Source organism: Talpa occidentalis, unplaced genomic scaffold, assembly GCF_014898055.3.
Source record: "Talpa occidentalis isolate TD23 unplaced genomic scaffold, MPIMG_talOcc4v2.1 talOcc4.8, whole genome shotgun sequence".
Taxonomy (NCBI): domain Eukaryota; kingdom Metazoa; phylum Chordata; class Mammalia; order Eulipotyphla; family Talpidae; genus Talpa; species Talpa occidentalis.
In genome coordinates, this window is record NW_023605194.1 from 30,577,222 (window position 1) to 30,589,368 (window position 12,147).

A 12,147-nucleotide genomic window follows, 5' to 3' on the forward strand; every position below is an offset into this window, starting at 1 on the left:
AATCAGGGCCTCCCCTGGTGGCGCAGTGGTTGAGCGCTGGGCTGCGAATCTGCCCGCAGCCTCTGCAGCACTGGTTCGATCCCCGGCTGCCGGTGAGGGTCCCACATGGCGCGCAGACCTCTCCTGCCGCCCGCTGCTCCCCTCAGCAGAGTATTTCGTCAGTCTGCCTGTTAGAAGAGGCTGGGGAAAAAAAAGAAGAGGCTGGAGGGACACCCTCCAGGGACAGGGAGCCATAGGGCAGGGACAGAGAAGGACACTGCAGGGACAGAGGATACCAGGTACAGATCTGGGCGACAGGCACACAGCCCCCTCTATTTGAGAAACAGCAGAAACCAGTGTGGCAGGACTGGGGAAGCAGAGGGAGGGCCACATGCCAGGCCCTGAGCACCCCGGTAGACTGTAATGGTGGCTCCGACTACCTGACTGAGAAGGGGAGCCCCATGTGGGAGCAGTGTGCTCCAACTCCCATCTTTAAAAGCTCTCTAATGCTCTGCTCAGAGATGACAGCAGTGGGGAGGGCAGAGCAGGAGAAAAGAAAATGCTGTAGCAGCAATTTGGGGTGGGAAATGGTAGCAGCTGGGAACTGGCGACCTAAGGACAGCATTTCCACTGACTGAGGGGGCTCGTGTGGGAGGTTTCAGGCAGGGAAAGACCACACGTTCTGCTCTGGCCAGTGACATTAGCACATCGATGGTTTTGAAATCCATGAGACGGGAGACCACCCAGACAGTGAGCCTGGATAGAAATTCGGCCCAAGCACTACCCTAGGCACTGGATGCCAAGATGTGAGGATAGTGAGACTGAATGGCAGCCAGCAACAGAGGGGAGAGAAGAGAATGAGCTTGGAACCCAGGGGTAGAAATGGTCCTGGAAGACCAATTAGGTCAAATGCTAAAAAGGAAAGAATGAACCAACCTGCCCAGTGTTAGGACTGAGCAATGTGGGGGTCACTGGGAGCCCTGATAAGAGCAGCTTTGGTGGGACAGAGTAAAGGAAGCCTGATTGGAACAAGAAATCATGGGAGAATGGAAAGTGCTGGAAATGGTTGGTCATGATGGTTATATAATAACATGACTGTACTTAACCCCATAGCATGGAACACTTCAGAGTGATTAAACTGGTAATATTTAGGTTATGTGTATTTTGCTATGATAAAATACAGAAAATGGAAGAAGAATTAGAGAAAGGAAATGAAGACATCGCTTCTGAGGTGTTTATTAAAGGGGAGCTAATCCTGTTGGCTCATACACATTCGTCTTCTTTCTGCAAAGTGTCCCATCGTGTAAGCATAGCTTTTGTGGCCATGTTGTTGTTGTTGGGAATTTGGGGCATTTGCATTTGGGAAGAGGACAGAGCCCGTCAGAGTTATCCCTGTGCACTGCAGCTCTTCCAGTTGGGGAGAGGTACATGCTCTCCATCTACTCACAGCCTCACCGATACATGGTGCTACTAAACTTCTAGCCTGGTGCCTCACTAAAGGATCCACAGTGCTGCGTCCCATTGTGGCTGTGCCTTGCAGGTCCCTGACTGCCATGGACATTGGCATCTCTAGAGCTACCGCTTTATTGGCCCACCTGTATTTCCTTGTCTGTATGTTTCTTTAATTTTTTCGACCCTGAGAAACCAAAGGTCCCCATCTCCTTGATAGGAAATCAGCCTGGGCCAGGGGCTGGTCTGCGGGCCCTGCACCTCATGTTGCTCTGGCAGCACCCTGATGCTACGCAGCCTTTGCCCTTCTTTGATGGATGTATCTTTTGGTCCTTGAATTCCATTTCCTCCACCTGGGACTCCAACCTCTTGGGTTTGAGTTGATTTGTGTTTTCATCCTGAATAGGCCCTGGATGGATGGAAACCAAGCTGTCCGTCTTGAGAAAACCCTCCTGTTTAGGCTGCCTTTTCTCTCTCCATGGCAGCTCTGCCCTTAAGCTCTTAGTGCCCACTTGGACTCGGCCCTGCTATGGAAGAATCGTAACATTCATGGTGACCAGGACCCAGCAGGATTTAACTCCTGGCTCCACTATGTAACAGTGTCGTGTGACCTTGAGTAAGCTGCTTCCTTCCTGAGTCTCAATCAGAGCTCACACAAAGTTGGGGTGATTGCAGGGTTATTCTGAGGAATAAGAGGTGTTATTGATGGTAGCCACCTGGTTTCAACTCTCACCTCTCAGACACTTGTGCCTTGCCTTCTGTCCACTAGCTCCTTCTTCTCAAGTCAGAGCCCCTCCTGCCTAGAGGTAGACCCAAATTCTCTCCAGGATTCAGTTCAGGGCTCTCCTCTGTGGCTCTGTGGAAAGATCCACACCTTCACCTAAGCATCTACAGCCTTTGCCTGTCTACTTGGCTTATGGCTCTTTCATGCCTGTGTGGTTGTTCTTTGTGGTTTATTTCCCCTGCCAGACTGGGTGTTCCCAGGGAACATGAACAACTCAAGGTTCTGTACAGTACCTGGAGGAGTTGTATGGATTTGGAAGATGGCAGTGAGTGAGTGAGTGAGTGAATGACTGAATGAATTATGTGCCTGTGGGCAGAAGAGCCCCTACTTTGAGGAGGGCAGACGGCACCCTCCACTCTTTCCCAGGTGAGGGCTTCCCTTGGGTCGCTCATGGGTCCTTTCTAGAAAGACCCGTCAGTTCTGGAACTTCAAATATCAACCGTATTCATCTTGAAACCTTGGTTTAAATATTTACAGAACTGAATAAGTTGATTCAAGGAAATGCTGAGGACAGGAACAGTGGTTATTAATAAGTCATGACAACGATTATTTTCCTTTCAAGATGCTCAATCGGCCTTGTAAGTAGTATCTGCGTGATTGATCAGCTGAGGGAAAACCTGGGCTAGTTTGGCAGCTTAAGTAACATCTGCAGGAAAACCTCCCTTGTGAGCTGAGGGAGCAAGAGCTGGGGTGGGGGTGAAGGGGCTAGGCCCTCAGGGAGGCCGCCTCTGCTGAAACAGACCCACCAGCCATAGCTTCCTGCCCTAAGTGGGTCCAGCCCCCTTCCCTGGTGAACAGGTCTCCCCTTGTCTGTTCTCTTCATGCCTGCAGCCCTTTGGAGAGCAGATGCCCAGAGCTTAGAAAGGAGGGCAAGAAACCCCTCTTGCTACTTTGTCTTGCTGCATCGAGGAGCTGAGGGGCAGTCATACCTGTGGTTATTTACCACACAAGTATGCTGACCACCTGCTCCCTGCCAGGCTCAGCGGCCAGGGTCCTTACACCAAGAGCTTAGCCTTTCTGGCCAGACACACCTGGACAGAAAGCACTTCCTCAGTTACCATCCAGCACAGCACTCGGGCCTTCTGCTCTCTTCAGTGTTGGGATGCACTGATGAGTCACTGAGTTTTTGCTGAACTGCTACTGTATGCTGAGCCTGTGCAGCTAGGGCAGGTTCCCTCTGGTCCTAACAGCATCATGATCTTGTCAAAGGAGACAGCATCAGACCCATCATAACAGAAGACAAGAGACAGAACAAGGCATGTGGTACTAGGACATGCCATGAAGTGGGTTCCTCCACCAGAAAACCTGGATGATGTAATCCTCATGTCTAGCATGTCCCTGGGCCCCACACAGCCTCAGAGCCTGAAAGGAATCAGTGTCTGATGAATGTAGTCCTGCTCTATCCCTCAACAGCTGAAGGGAGGAGGGATAAAAGAAAGGCCTAGGAGGAAAGGCTCTTCCTGTCACTATCGGGTTCTGTCTGCTCAGCCCCCGACTTTCCGCCAGAAGCTTGGCCCAGCCTCAGCTAGCAGCACATTTCTTCCTCCATGGGAGACTGCTGAGTTTGCAGTTAGTAAAACTGATTTAACTCTCCCTGATTTTTGTTTTGTTTTTTTTTTTTTTACTACTAAATTACGGAGTAAGACTATTCATATTATCGTATTTCCCACTGCTGGCTATAGAGAAATTGGTAGACTAGTATAACTGTGTGGTGTTACATGTTCACACACCATATTTATTCATTTTTTTAAAGATTTATTTTTATTTATTTACGCATACAAGAACTGGGGTATAGGCCAGAGGTGCAGGGGGTGAGTGGATGCAGCAGAGACAGAGTGGGGAGCAGAACAGACAGATCTACTGAAATACCCTGCTGAGGGGAGCAGTGGAGAGACAGGAGAGGTCTGCTGTGCCATATGTGGGTTAGCTCCCTGACTGGGAGCGAACTCAGGCTGTCACAGCCATAATGCTGATACTTTACCCCTATACCACCAGAAAGGCCCACCACACACCAATTTTAGAAGGAAGTATGTAATACCACTGAAAGGACCTAACGCCATAGAAAGGTCTTGCCTTTCTCCCCATGAGCTGAGCTGGAATGCACACTCATGAAACAGTTCTGCTTCAACACACTGAGCCCCAGAGAATTCACAGAGCTGGCAGGGACCCAAACCTGACTCCGTATTTCTTCACCTGGATTCCATTGCCTCTTTAATTAGCTAAAACTGGAAAGAATTCAAGTGCCCAACAGTGGGTAGGTAACTCACAGGAATAGTAAAGGGTCATAGAAATAAAGGAGGGAGGTACCCTTTCATCTGGTGCATGTCACTATGCCCGGGGGCCAGGCCCATCAGAGAGAGGAGCAGAGGTGTAGATTAGCAGTCAGGTCAGCCTCAGGCTTCAGAGGCCAGAAGGAGGAGCCTGTCCATGCCATCCAGGCTTGACTCTTCTGATTTGCTTTCCCTTCGATCTCTGGAAAGAACTTGCTGCTCTCAGGCTGCCCAGTCTCCCTTCAGTGCAATGGGGCACAGCGGAGAGCAGCCCTCACCCTCTCTGGATCAAAGCACAACAGAGGCAAGGCTGGGACATTCAACACCAATGGCCCAGGGCTGGCAGCAGGGAATCAAGGTCCAGCAAATGTGGACCTACATGGTCTGACTCGAGTGACAGCTGGTACCCACAGAGCCATCACAGCTGCTCATGGTGGCAGGAAGAAGAGATGATGCCTGCCCTTGATCTCTCCGCTGTCAGTGACCCAATCGCCTAGAGTAAGACCCATGGGATATCCTCCTTGGTTTTTTTTCTTCATGACATAGCCAAAACTAACCAGGCAGGCAGGCTGTACACCTATATCAGGTGGTAACCTTGGGCTGCTGCTGGTGAGGTGCTCCAGCTCAAGGCCTTTTGATGCCCAGGGGGCAGTATAATAAACATGATCATGCCCTGCTGGCCTCAGCCACTATGCCCTGGTCACAGAGCAGCTGGGATGCCAGGATGGGGCAGGGACTGGCAACAGGCATGCCATTCTTTACGCTCACTGTGTGTGTTCTTGGTTTCCAGCCCGCTCCAAGAGCCTGGTGATGGGGGAGCAGAGCCGGAGCCCCGGGCGGCCGCCCTGCCCCCGCAGGCTAGGCCCTGTGGTGAAGGCTGGCTGGCTGAAGAAGCAGAGAAGCATCATGAAGAACTGGCAGCAGCGCTGGTTTGTGCTGCGTGGAGATCAGCTTTTCTACTACAAGGACAAAGATGAGACCAAGCCCCAGGTAAGAAGCATATATCCTGTGTCTGATGGGCATCAGGGCGGGGCTCCCAGGAGGGCAAACTATGCCCAGGGGTTTCAGGAAAGCAGAGAGACCATCTTTAAGAACCCAAGCTACTGACTGCACTCAGAAGGACATTCCACCAGGACTTCCAAAGTGATTTATATTCTCAGCCCCCACATTTTTGGTCGCATAGCTTATTTGACCAAAACACATCTACAGCTTCAGTAATGAAAATGTTTTCTTAGAATGTTGCTAGAGAGCATCCCTTCTTTTTAGGCTTTCGGTACTTCCAAGGGGACATAGGTGCATATTACTTCCGTTGTCCAGGGAAATCAACACGCAGACAATTCTAACCTCTGGCTGAAGTCCAGCTCATGTGAAACCCGTGTGTCAGAAGCTTCAGTCAGTGGCTGCTTCTGTTTCTCGCCAACAGTGGAAACAGCTATATCAGGTGCCTAACTCATCTGCCTTCCCCCGCAGATTACACAAAGTCCCCTCACTCGGAGCAGTGCATTGCCTGGTCCTGCCTCAGTGTGGCCCGCTCACTCCTGGACTTCATGTCCTCATGGTCTGCACTGTGTTCTGCAGTGCAAGGCAGCTGGCTGCAGGGCTGGTGATCTCCCCTGGTTGTAGGATTCAGAGAGAGAGGGGATACTTAGCAGATAGCCTCATTTCTCTTGGGAAAAATAGGGAAGAGAATGTAAAGGATGCAGCCTCTGACTGAGGCTTCTGACACATGGGTTTCACATGAGCTGGACTTCAGCCAGAGGTTAGAATTGTCTGGGTGCCCATTCCCTGGACAATGCAAGTAATATGCACCTGTGTCCCTTGGAAGCAGTATGTAAATGATGTCCCAAAGGATGCTCCTAGTCATTGCTCTAAGTCAGAAAGGAAGAGGAGACCCTACCCAGGGTCAGTGGCCCCAGAGCCATGGAGGGTGGAGCATGAGCACACCTCAGCACACCCCAGTGTGGATGTGGGGCCTGGAAAGATTGGGTGCCCTGCCAGGTGTGAGTAGTTACTGCAGTGCGGGATCATGTTGCCCCACACAAAGAAACTGAGTCTTTCAACCCCTCTTTCAATTCTTCTGAGTATATCAAGGAGGAAGTGTCATTTTGGTAGAAGTATGTCTTTAACATTTCTCCACCATGTGGGGTCCTTCCTTGAAGAAGATGGAGTCTTGACTCAGGAAGGAGGAGGCCTCACGACAGGGCTCAGTGGCAACATAATTAGCTTCTATCTTCAGTGCATTCTTTCTGATGGTTCCTTCTGTTTCTGGAATGGAGTACTGGTTTTCATCCACGGTAGTATGGCGAGTTCCCCTTTCTAAGACAAATCTAATTCAAAGCAAAAGGTGTTACATAGCAAGACCATGTTATTAAAGCCCAGAACTACCCACTTCACTGCACACTTCATAGTGTGGCATTTATGTTGAAGACCAGCATTGGCCCTTCAGCAATGTCTTGACTTTCCTGGCTAACATGACTGTGGCCAGAGTTTCCAGGGGTCCCCAGTCTCTCAGAACCTTGCCTATGACCTCTGACCTTACTGTAGTCTTCCTCCTGGCCCAGCCCACAGCATCATCTCCTAGGAGGGCTGCATTGTGACACCAGGTGAGCCTAGTGAATTAGTGTGTACACAGAGTAACCAGGCATCATGTGGAACTGCAAAGGCTTCCTGCAGGGTGAGCCCTGGGGTGGCCCTTACCTATTAGTTGCAGTTCCATAAGAAACCTCTATCCCAGATCTCCCAAACGGGCCATTCGTCTTATTTCCCTACCACCTTTGCCAGACATAATTGGTTTCTGGTGGAAACAGCTAATAAAATGGAGGTATTGACATCCCAATCAGCACTCTGGACACAGGAGGAGTCCTCGGGCCCAACCCAAACTGCAAAAGGATATTCGAGGCCAGGGAGCCAGCGGATTCCTAACGGAGCCAGCATCTCTGGAGATGCCAGCATCTTACCAGGCCCCTCCTTTGGCCTCTCTAGGCCTGGCTGACACACCCAAATCCTTGGGCTCTTATTCCTTCCATAATTCCTCTTCCTGCAGAATCTGACTGCTTACCAGCCCCACTGCACACATTCCCAATTTCAAAGAAATTGTTGGTCAACTTGGGCTCATTTAGCATTTGCCACATGATCATAAACCTGCATGCCTGCTGGCAAAATAGCTCACAAATTTCCAGTTAATTGCATGAGCTAGATATAATTTTAATATCTGGTTCCTGGAAAAACGTGCCCTGCTCACTGTTAACAATGACAGAAGTGCCCAGGCGCTGAGCAGCCTCCTGACAGGCGGCCTGTCATCTGTCTAGCAGATGTAATTGTCAAGAACAGGGATGGCCAGCTACCCTTGATGCTGCCCAGAGTGCATGACACAGGGTGAGGATCACTCTCAACCACATTCTTGTTCTCTCTCCAGAGCCCTATCTCTTCTCCTCTCCCCTCCTCACTGGAAGGAGGGTCAGCAGAGGACATGGAGCATGGAGTTGGGGGAAATGCAAGGAGGAAGGGGAAGTGCCTGCACAAGCTCAGAGGGAAACATGAGGCAAAGATGCTTTAAAGCAGAACTTGAAAGTGTGCCCTGTCCCTCTAGCATTTCCCAATACTTGTGCCCTAATAGTTTCTAGCAGACAGATGCTGCAGTTTCACTGATAGAAGATTCTGGTTTTTTTTTTCATCTTAGTGGTTTTAGCTTCTGCTTAAAATATTTCCTGGGCTATGAAAACTCCTTCCCTATCCTTTGTTGATCAGGTTGGTCCATTTCCACTGTTTGAAAACTTACTTTAAGCCTAATTATTCCAGTCCTTTACTTGTGGGTTTCTTGGCTTTGAATAGAAGTGAGATCGAATAGAAGTGGAAAGAATAACTTCCAAAACATAACAAAGAAAAAAAAAAGTGACAAATTAAGCAATTCAACAAATGAGAAGAAAATGGGAGCTGGGGGATGGACAAGAGAGAAATATAAATGAAAAACAAAAATTAAATCAATAAGATGTCAAGGAATTGGTGCAAACATTCAGGTTGTCATAATAAATGAGAATAGATCACATTTATTTATTTATTTTTTTAAAGATTTATTTATTTATTCATACAAGCACTGGGTACAGTCAGAAGCGCGGGAGGGCGAGAGAACTCACCAGAGCCAGAGCGGAGAGCAGAACAGGCAGAAGGACCGAAGTACACTGCTGAGGGGAGCAGCGGGCGGCAGGAGAGGTCTGCGCGCCATGTGGGACCCTCACCCGGTGAGCGGGAATCGAACCGGCGCTGCAGAGGCTGTGAGCAGCTTCGCAACCCAGCACTCAACCGCTGAGCCACTGGGGAGGCCCTAGATCACATTTATAGGTCACTTAAAAGACAGAAGTTAAATGACTAAGTTTCGGAATGAAAGAGCAATATACAAAAAGGTTGAAAAACAAAACAACAGAAAAAACTATAAACCAGCAAATGTGGACTTAGCAAAATCAAACAAAAATAAAATAAAACAAATTCAATAAAATAGAATTCAGGTTGATAAGAATAAAAGAGAACAGATAAATATTTCATAATAATATAAGTAATATGCTACCAAGAAAATAGAGCAGCTATGAACTCCTAGCAACATATATAAACAAAGAAAATACTCATTATTCTCCATTTATTTTAAAAAATGAAATTATAGAGACCAAGAACACTGACAATAGTGCAAAAGAAAAAAAAAAGACATAGAAGTTAAGAGCAAAGTGATAGTGAGAGAGACACTTCAGACTGAGGACATGTGCCTGTCGTTGGTGGCACTACCAAGCTGGAACTGGAGGGCCTAGTTCAAGTTCACGTGCAGACCAGTTACTTAGCCCTTCCCGTCTCATCCCACATTTGGCTCCCAGGTCTAGCAGTCAGGGAGAGTCCTCAGGAAGGAAATGAAGAATTTTCAGTGAACAATGTGACAGACCAAGAAGAAAGAAACAAAATATAGTGACAGCAGGGGTTCTCCAAGTGAAACAACCCTGGCAGCGCATTCTCTCTCTCTCTCTCTCTCTCTCTCTCTCTCTCTCTCTCTCTCTCTGTCTCTGTCTCTTTCTCTGTCTCACACAAACACACACAAAGCAAAACCCAAACTATACAGGAGGAAGGAAACTTTTCTATAAAATGACTATTCACATTCTCACAGACGATTAAAGTGGACAGGCAGAGAACCCACCTTCTCCCAAAAATTAAGAACTGAGATCTCAAAAACAGCAACTTAAAAGGAAGGCTGAGTGAAAAACTTGTTATCATCTCCCAGAAAGAAGAGAAAGATAACAGAAGGAGAGGCAACCCAGTGTCTGCAGAAGAGAAATTCTAGAAAGGGAGAAGAGGGAAAGGATGGGAAAGAAATCCTTAGAGAAATACTTCTGTTGATGAAATTTCCCAGAATGGGAGTGTAAACTCTGACCTTGTTACCCAAAGGGGAGGGAGGAGCCCCATTTTGGAGAGGGGAGGGGTGAAAAGCAAAATCTCAACCTTCCAGGTGCTCCATAGGTAAGACCTAAAATTTTCAATCAAGAAATAGCATATGTGGGCATGTTATTTAGAAATAAACAGGGGAAAAAAAGAAAAAGAACTCATCTAAAAGAGCTGAAAGTAGTGACTGAGAGAACTGTGATTCTTTAAACTTCGTTCAGATAGAACTTTCACTGTTTTTTTTTTAATAGAGGCATGTTTTATTTTATTTTATTTGTTTGTTTGTTTGTTTTGTTTATACATGCACTGGGCACAGTCAGAAGCACGGGAGGGTGAGAGAATTCACCAGAGCCAGAGCGGGGAGCAGAGCAGGCAGAAGGACCGAAGTACACTGCTGGGGGAGCAGCGGGCGGCAGGAGAGGTCTGCGCGCCATGTGGGACCCTCCTCCGGTGGCCGGGGAGCAGCCGGGGATCGAACTGGCGCCGCAGAGTCCGCGGGCAGCTTCGCAACCCAGCGCTCAACCGCTGCACCACCGGGGAGGCCCCTCACTGTTTTTTTTTTTAAGTGTAGTAAAACTGAAATGATTTTTTTTAAAGATTTATTTATTTTTATACAAGAGCTGGGGTATAGGCCAGAGGCACAGGAGGGTGAGAGGATTCATCAGAGACAGAGCAGGGAGCAGAACAGGCAGAATGACTGAAATACACTACTGAGGGGAGCAGCGGGCGAGACAGGAGAGATCTGCCTCACCATGTGGGTATCTCCCTGGCCAGGTGGGAATAGAAACCACACTGCAGGGGCTGTGGATAGCCTCACAGCACTGTGCTAACCCACTGCACCACTGGGGAGGCAAAAGTGAAATAATTTACTTGGGCAATTTTCTGAATAGAAGTATGACAAGTCAAAGCTGTGAGGAGGCCATGGACAGTGAGGTACCAGTAAATTTGAAGTTTATATTATTTTAATTTCTCACAGTGAAGCTTTACTCAAGTACAAATTTTAAAAAAGTATAAATAAGAAATGAAAAACTACAATCAAACAAGAATGACACAGGACCACAGCCCTAGAGTGTTCTTCAGGTAACCAGAAAGGCAATCAAGTAGGGGGGACAAAGGACTCCCTCATCCAGAGTCCAGGAGCCTGGTTCTGCAGAGCTGGCCTGGCACTTTGGAGGTGAAAATGAACCTGGTGGGGGTGCTGTGTGCCTGCCAACTCACACCTGAGGGGGCACCCAGAAGTGTAGGGCCTGAGTCTTATCCCATTACCCAAAACACAAATTACAGACGTGGGACAGGAAGTTGAACGTGGCTGGGCTTGATTGCCACCCCCTCTACTACCTTCCCCTGGGTTGAGTCCTTGTTCTTCTGGCTGGCTGTATTGGGGAGCTGTGAAGGTCTGGTACTGAGCTCCAAGAGGAAAGCCACCCCTCAACTGCAAAGTCATAGAGCGTACATCCATCATGGCTGGCTGTTGGCCACACATCCCTAACATCCTGTGTTACCAAGAAAACTGCTACATACTGGAGCAAGGGTGTGGGGCCTTGGAAGCAGTGGGGCACAAAGCGTGGGAGGTGACGCTGATTTGATTCTATGCCTGTGTGGCTGATGCAACTGTAGGTTCTGGCAGAGCAATTTAAAAATCACTTTGACAGCAGGCTGGTTCTCTTGTGTGTGTGTGTGTGTGTGTGTGTGTGTGTGTATGTTTTCCAGGAGAATAAACGATGGAAGCTCTGCAGTGAAAGAGAAGATTGATTTAAATTTTGATTTAATTTAGAGTAAAAGCTTGGAATTGGGAGGAGAGACAAGATGGATGGGAAAGCAGATGGTCTTCTGGAGTGAACATTAATATTGGACAATCAGAAACCAGAAATCTTTAAGAAAGAGGAAACCTCAGAGAGAAAAGAGAGGCTACCTGACCCCAGAGCTTAAAGGTCACAGGGAATGTTCCAGCAAGCAGCCATTCCTCACTTGTTTAACAGACTCGAACATCAAACAAAAAGTGGTGCTGTCATGAATTGGTTCCTTGGGTCCTCACCCCTGAAGGAGGTACCTGGATTGTCTCCATTTTATGGATGAGGGAACTGGGAGGCAGCACCAGGCCTAAGTTAATGGGTACTCTAGCCCTTGGCGCCTGGTGTCTGACAGAGGTGCAATGGGCTGCTGGGAAGCAGCTGTCCCGGGCTGTTCAATGTCTCCCTGCAGGACCTCACAATTTCAGCTGTTTAAGACTCCACCCATCATGGCCTTTAT

At 48.4% G+C, this 12,147-nt stretch overlaps 1 protein-coding gene across 6 annotated transcripts in view; it reads left to right on the forward strand.

Annotated features, from left to right (window-relative positions):
* The window catches only part of ARHGAP22 (Rho GTPase activating protein 22), a 147,787-nt gene that overhangs the window by 41,614 nt on the left and 94,026 nt on the right, over positions 1-12,147 (forward strand). For all 6 annotated transcript variants that reach the window (XM_054690233.1, XM_054690234.1, XM_054690236.1 and 3 more), the window contains one exon: positions 5,273-5,472. In XM_054690233.1, coding sequence (XP_054546208.1) covers positions 5,273-5,472 — 200 coding nt within the window. The remainder of the gene's footprint in view (positions 1-5,272; positions 5,473-12,147) is intronic.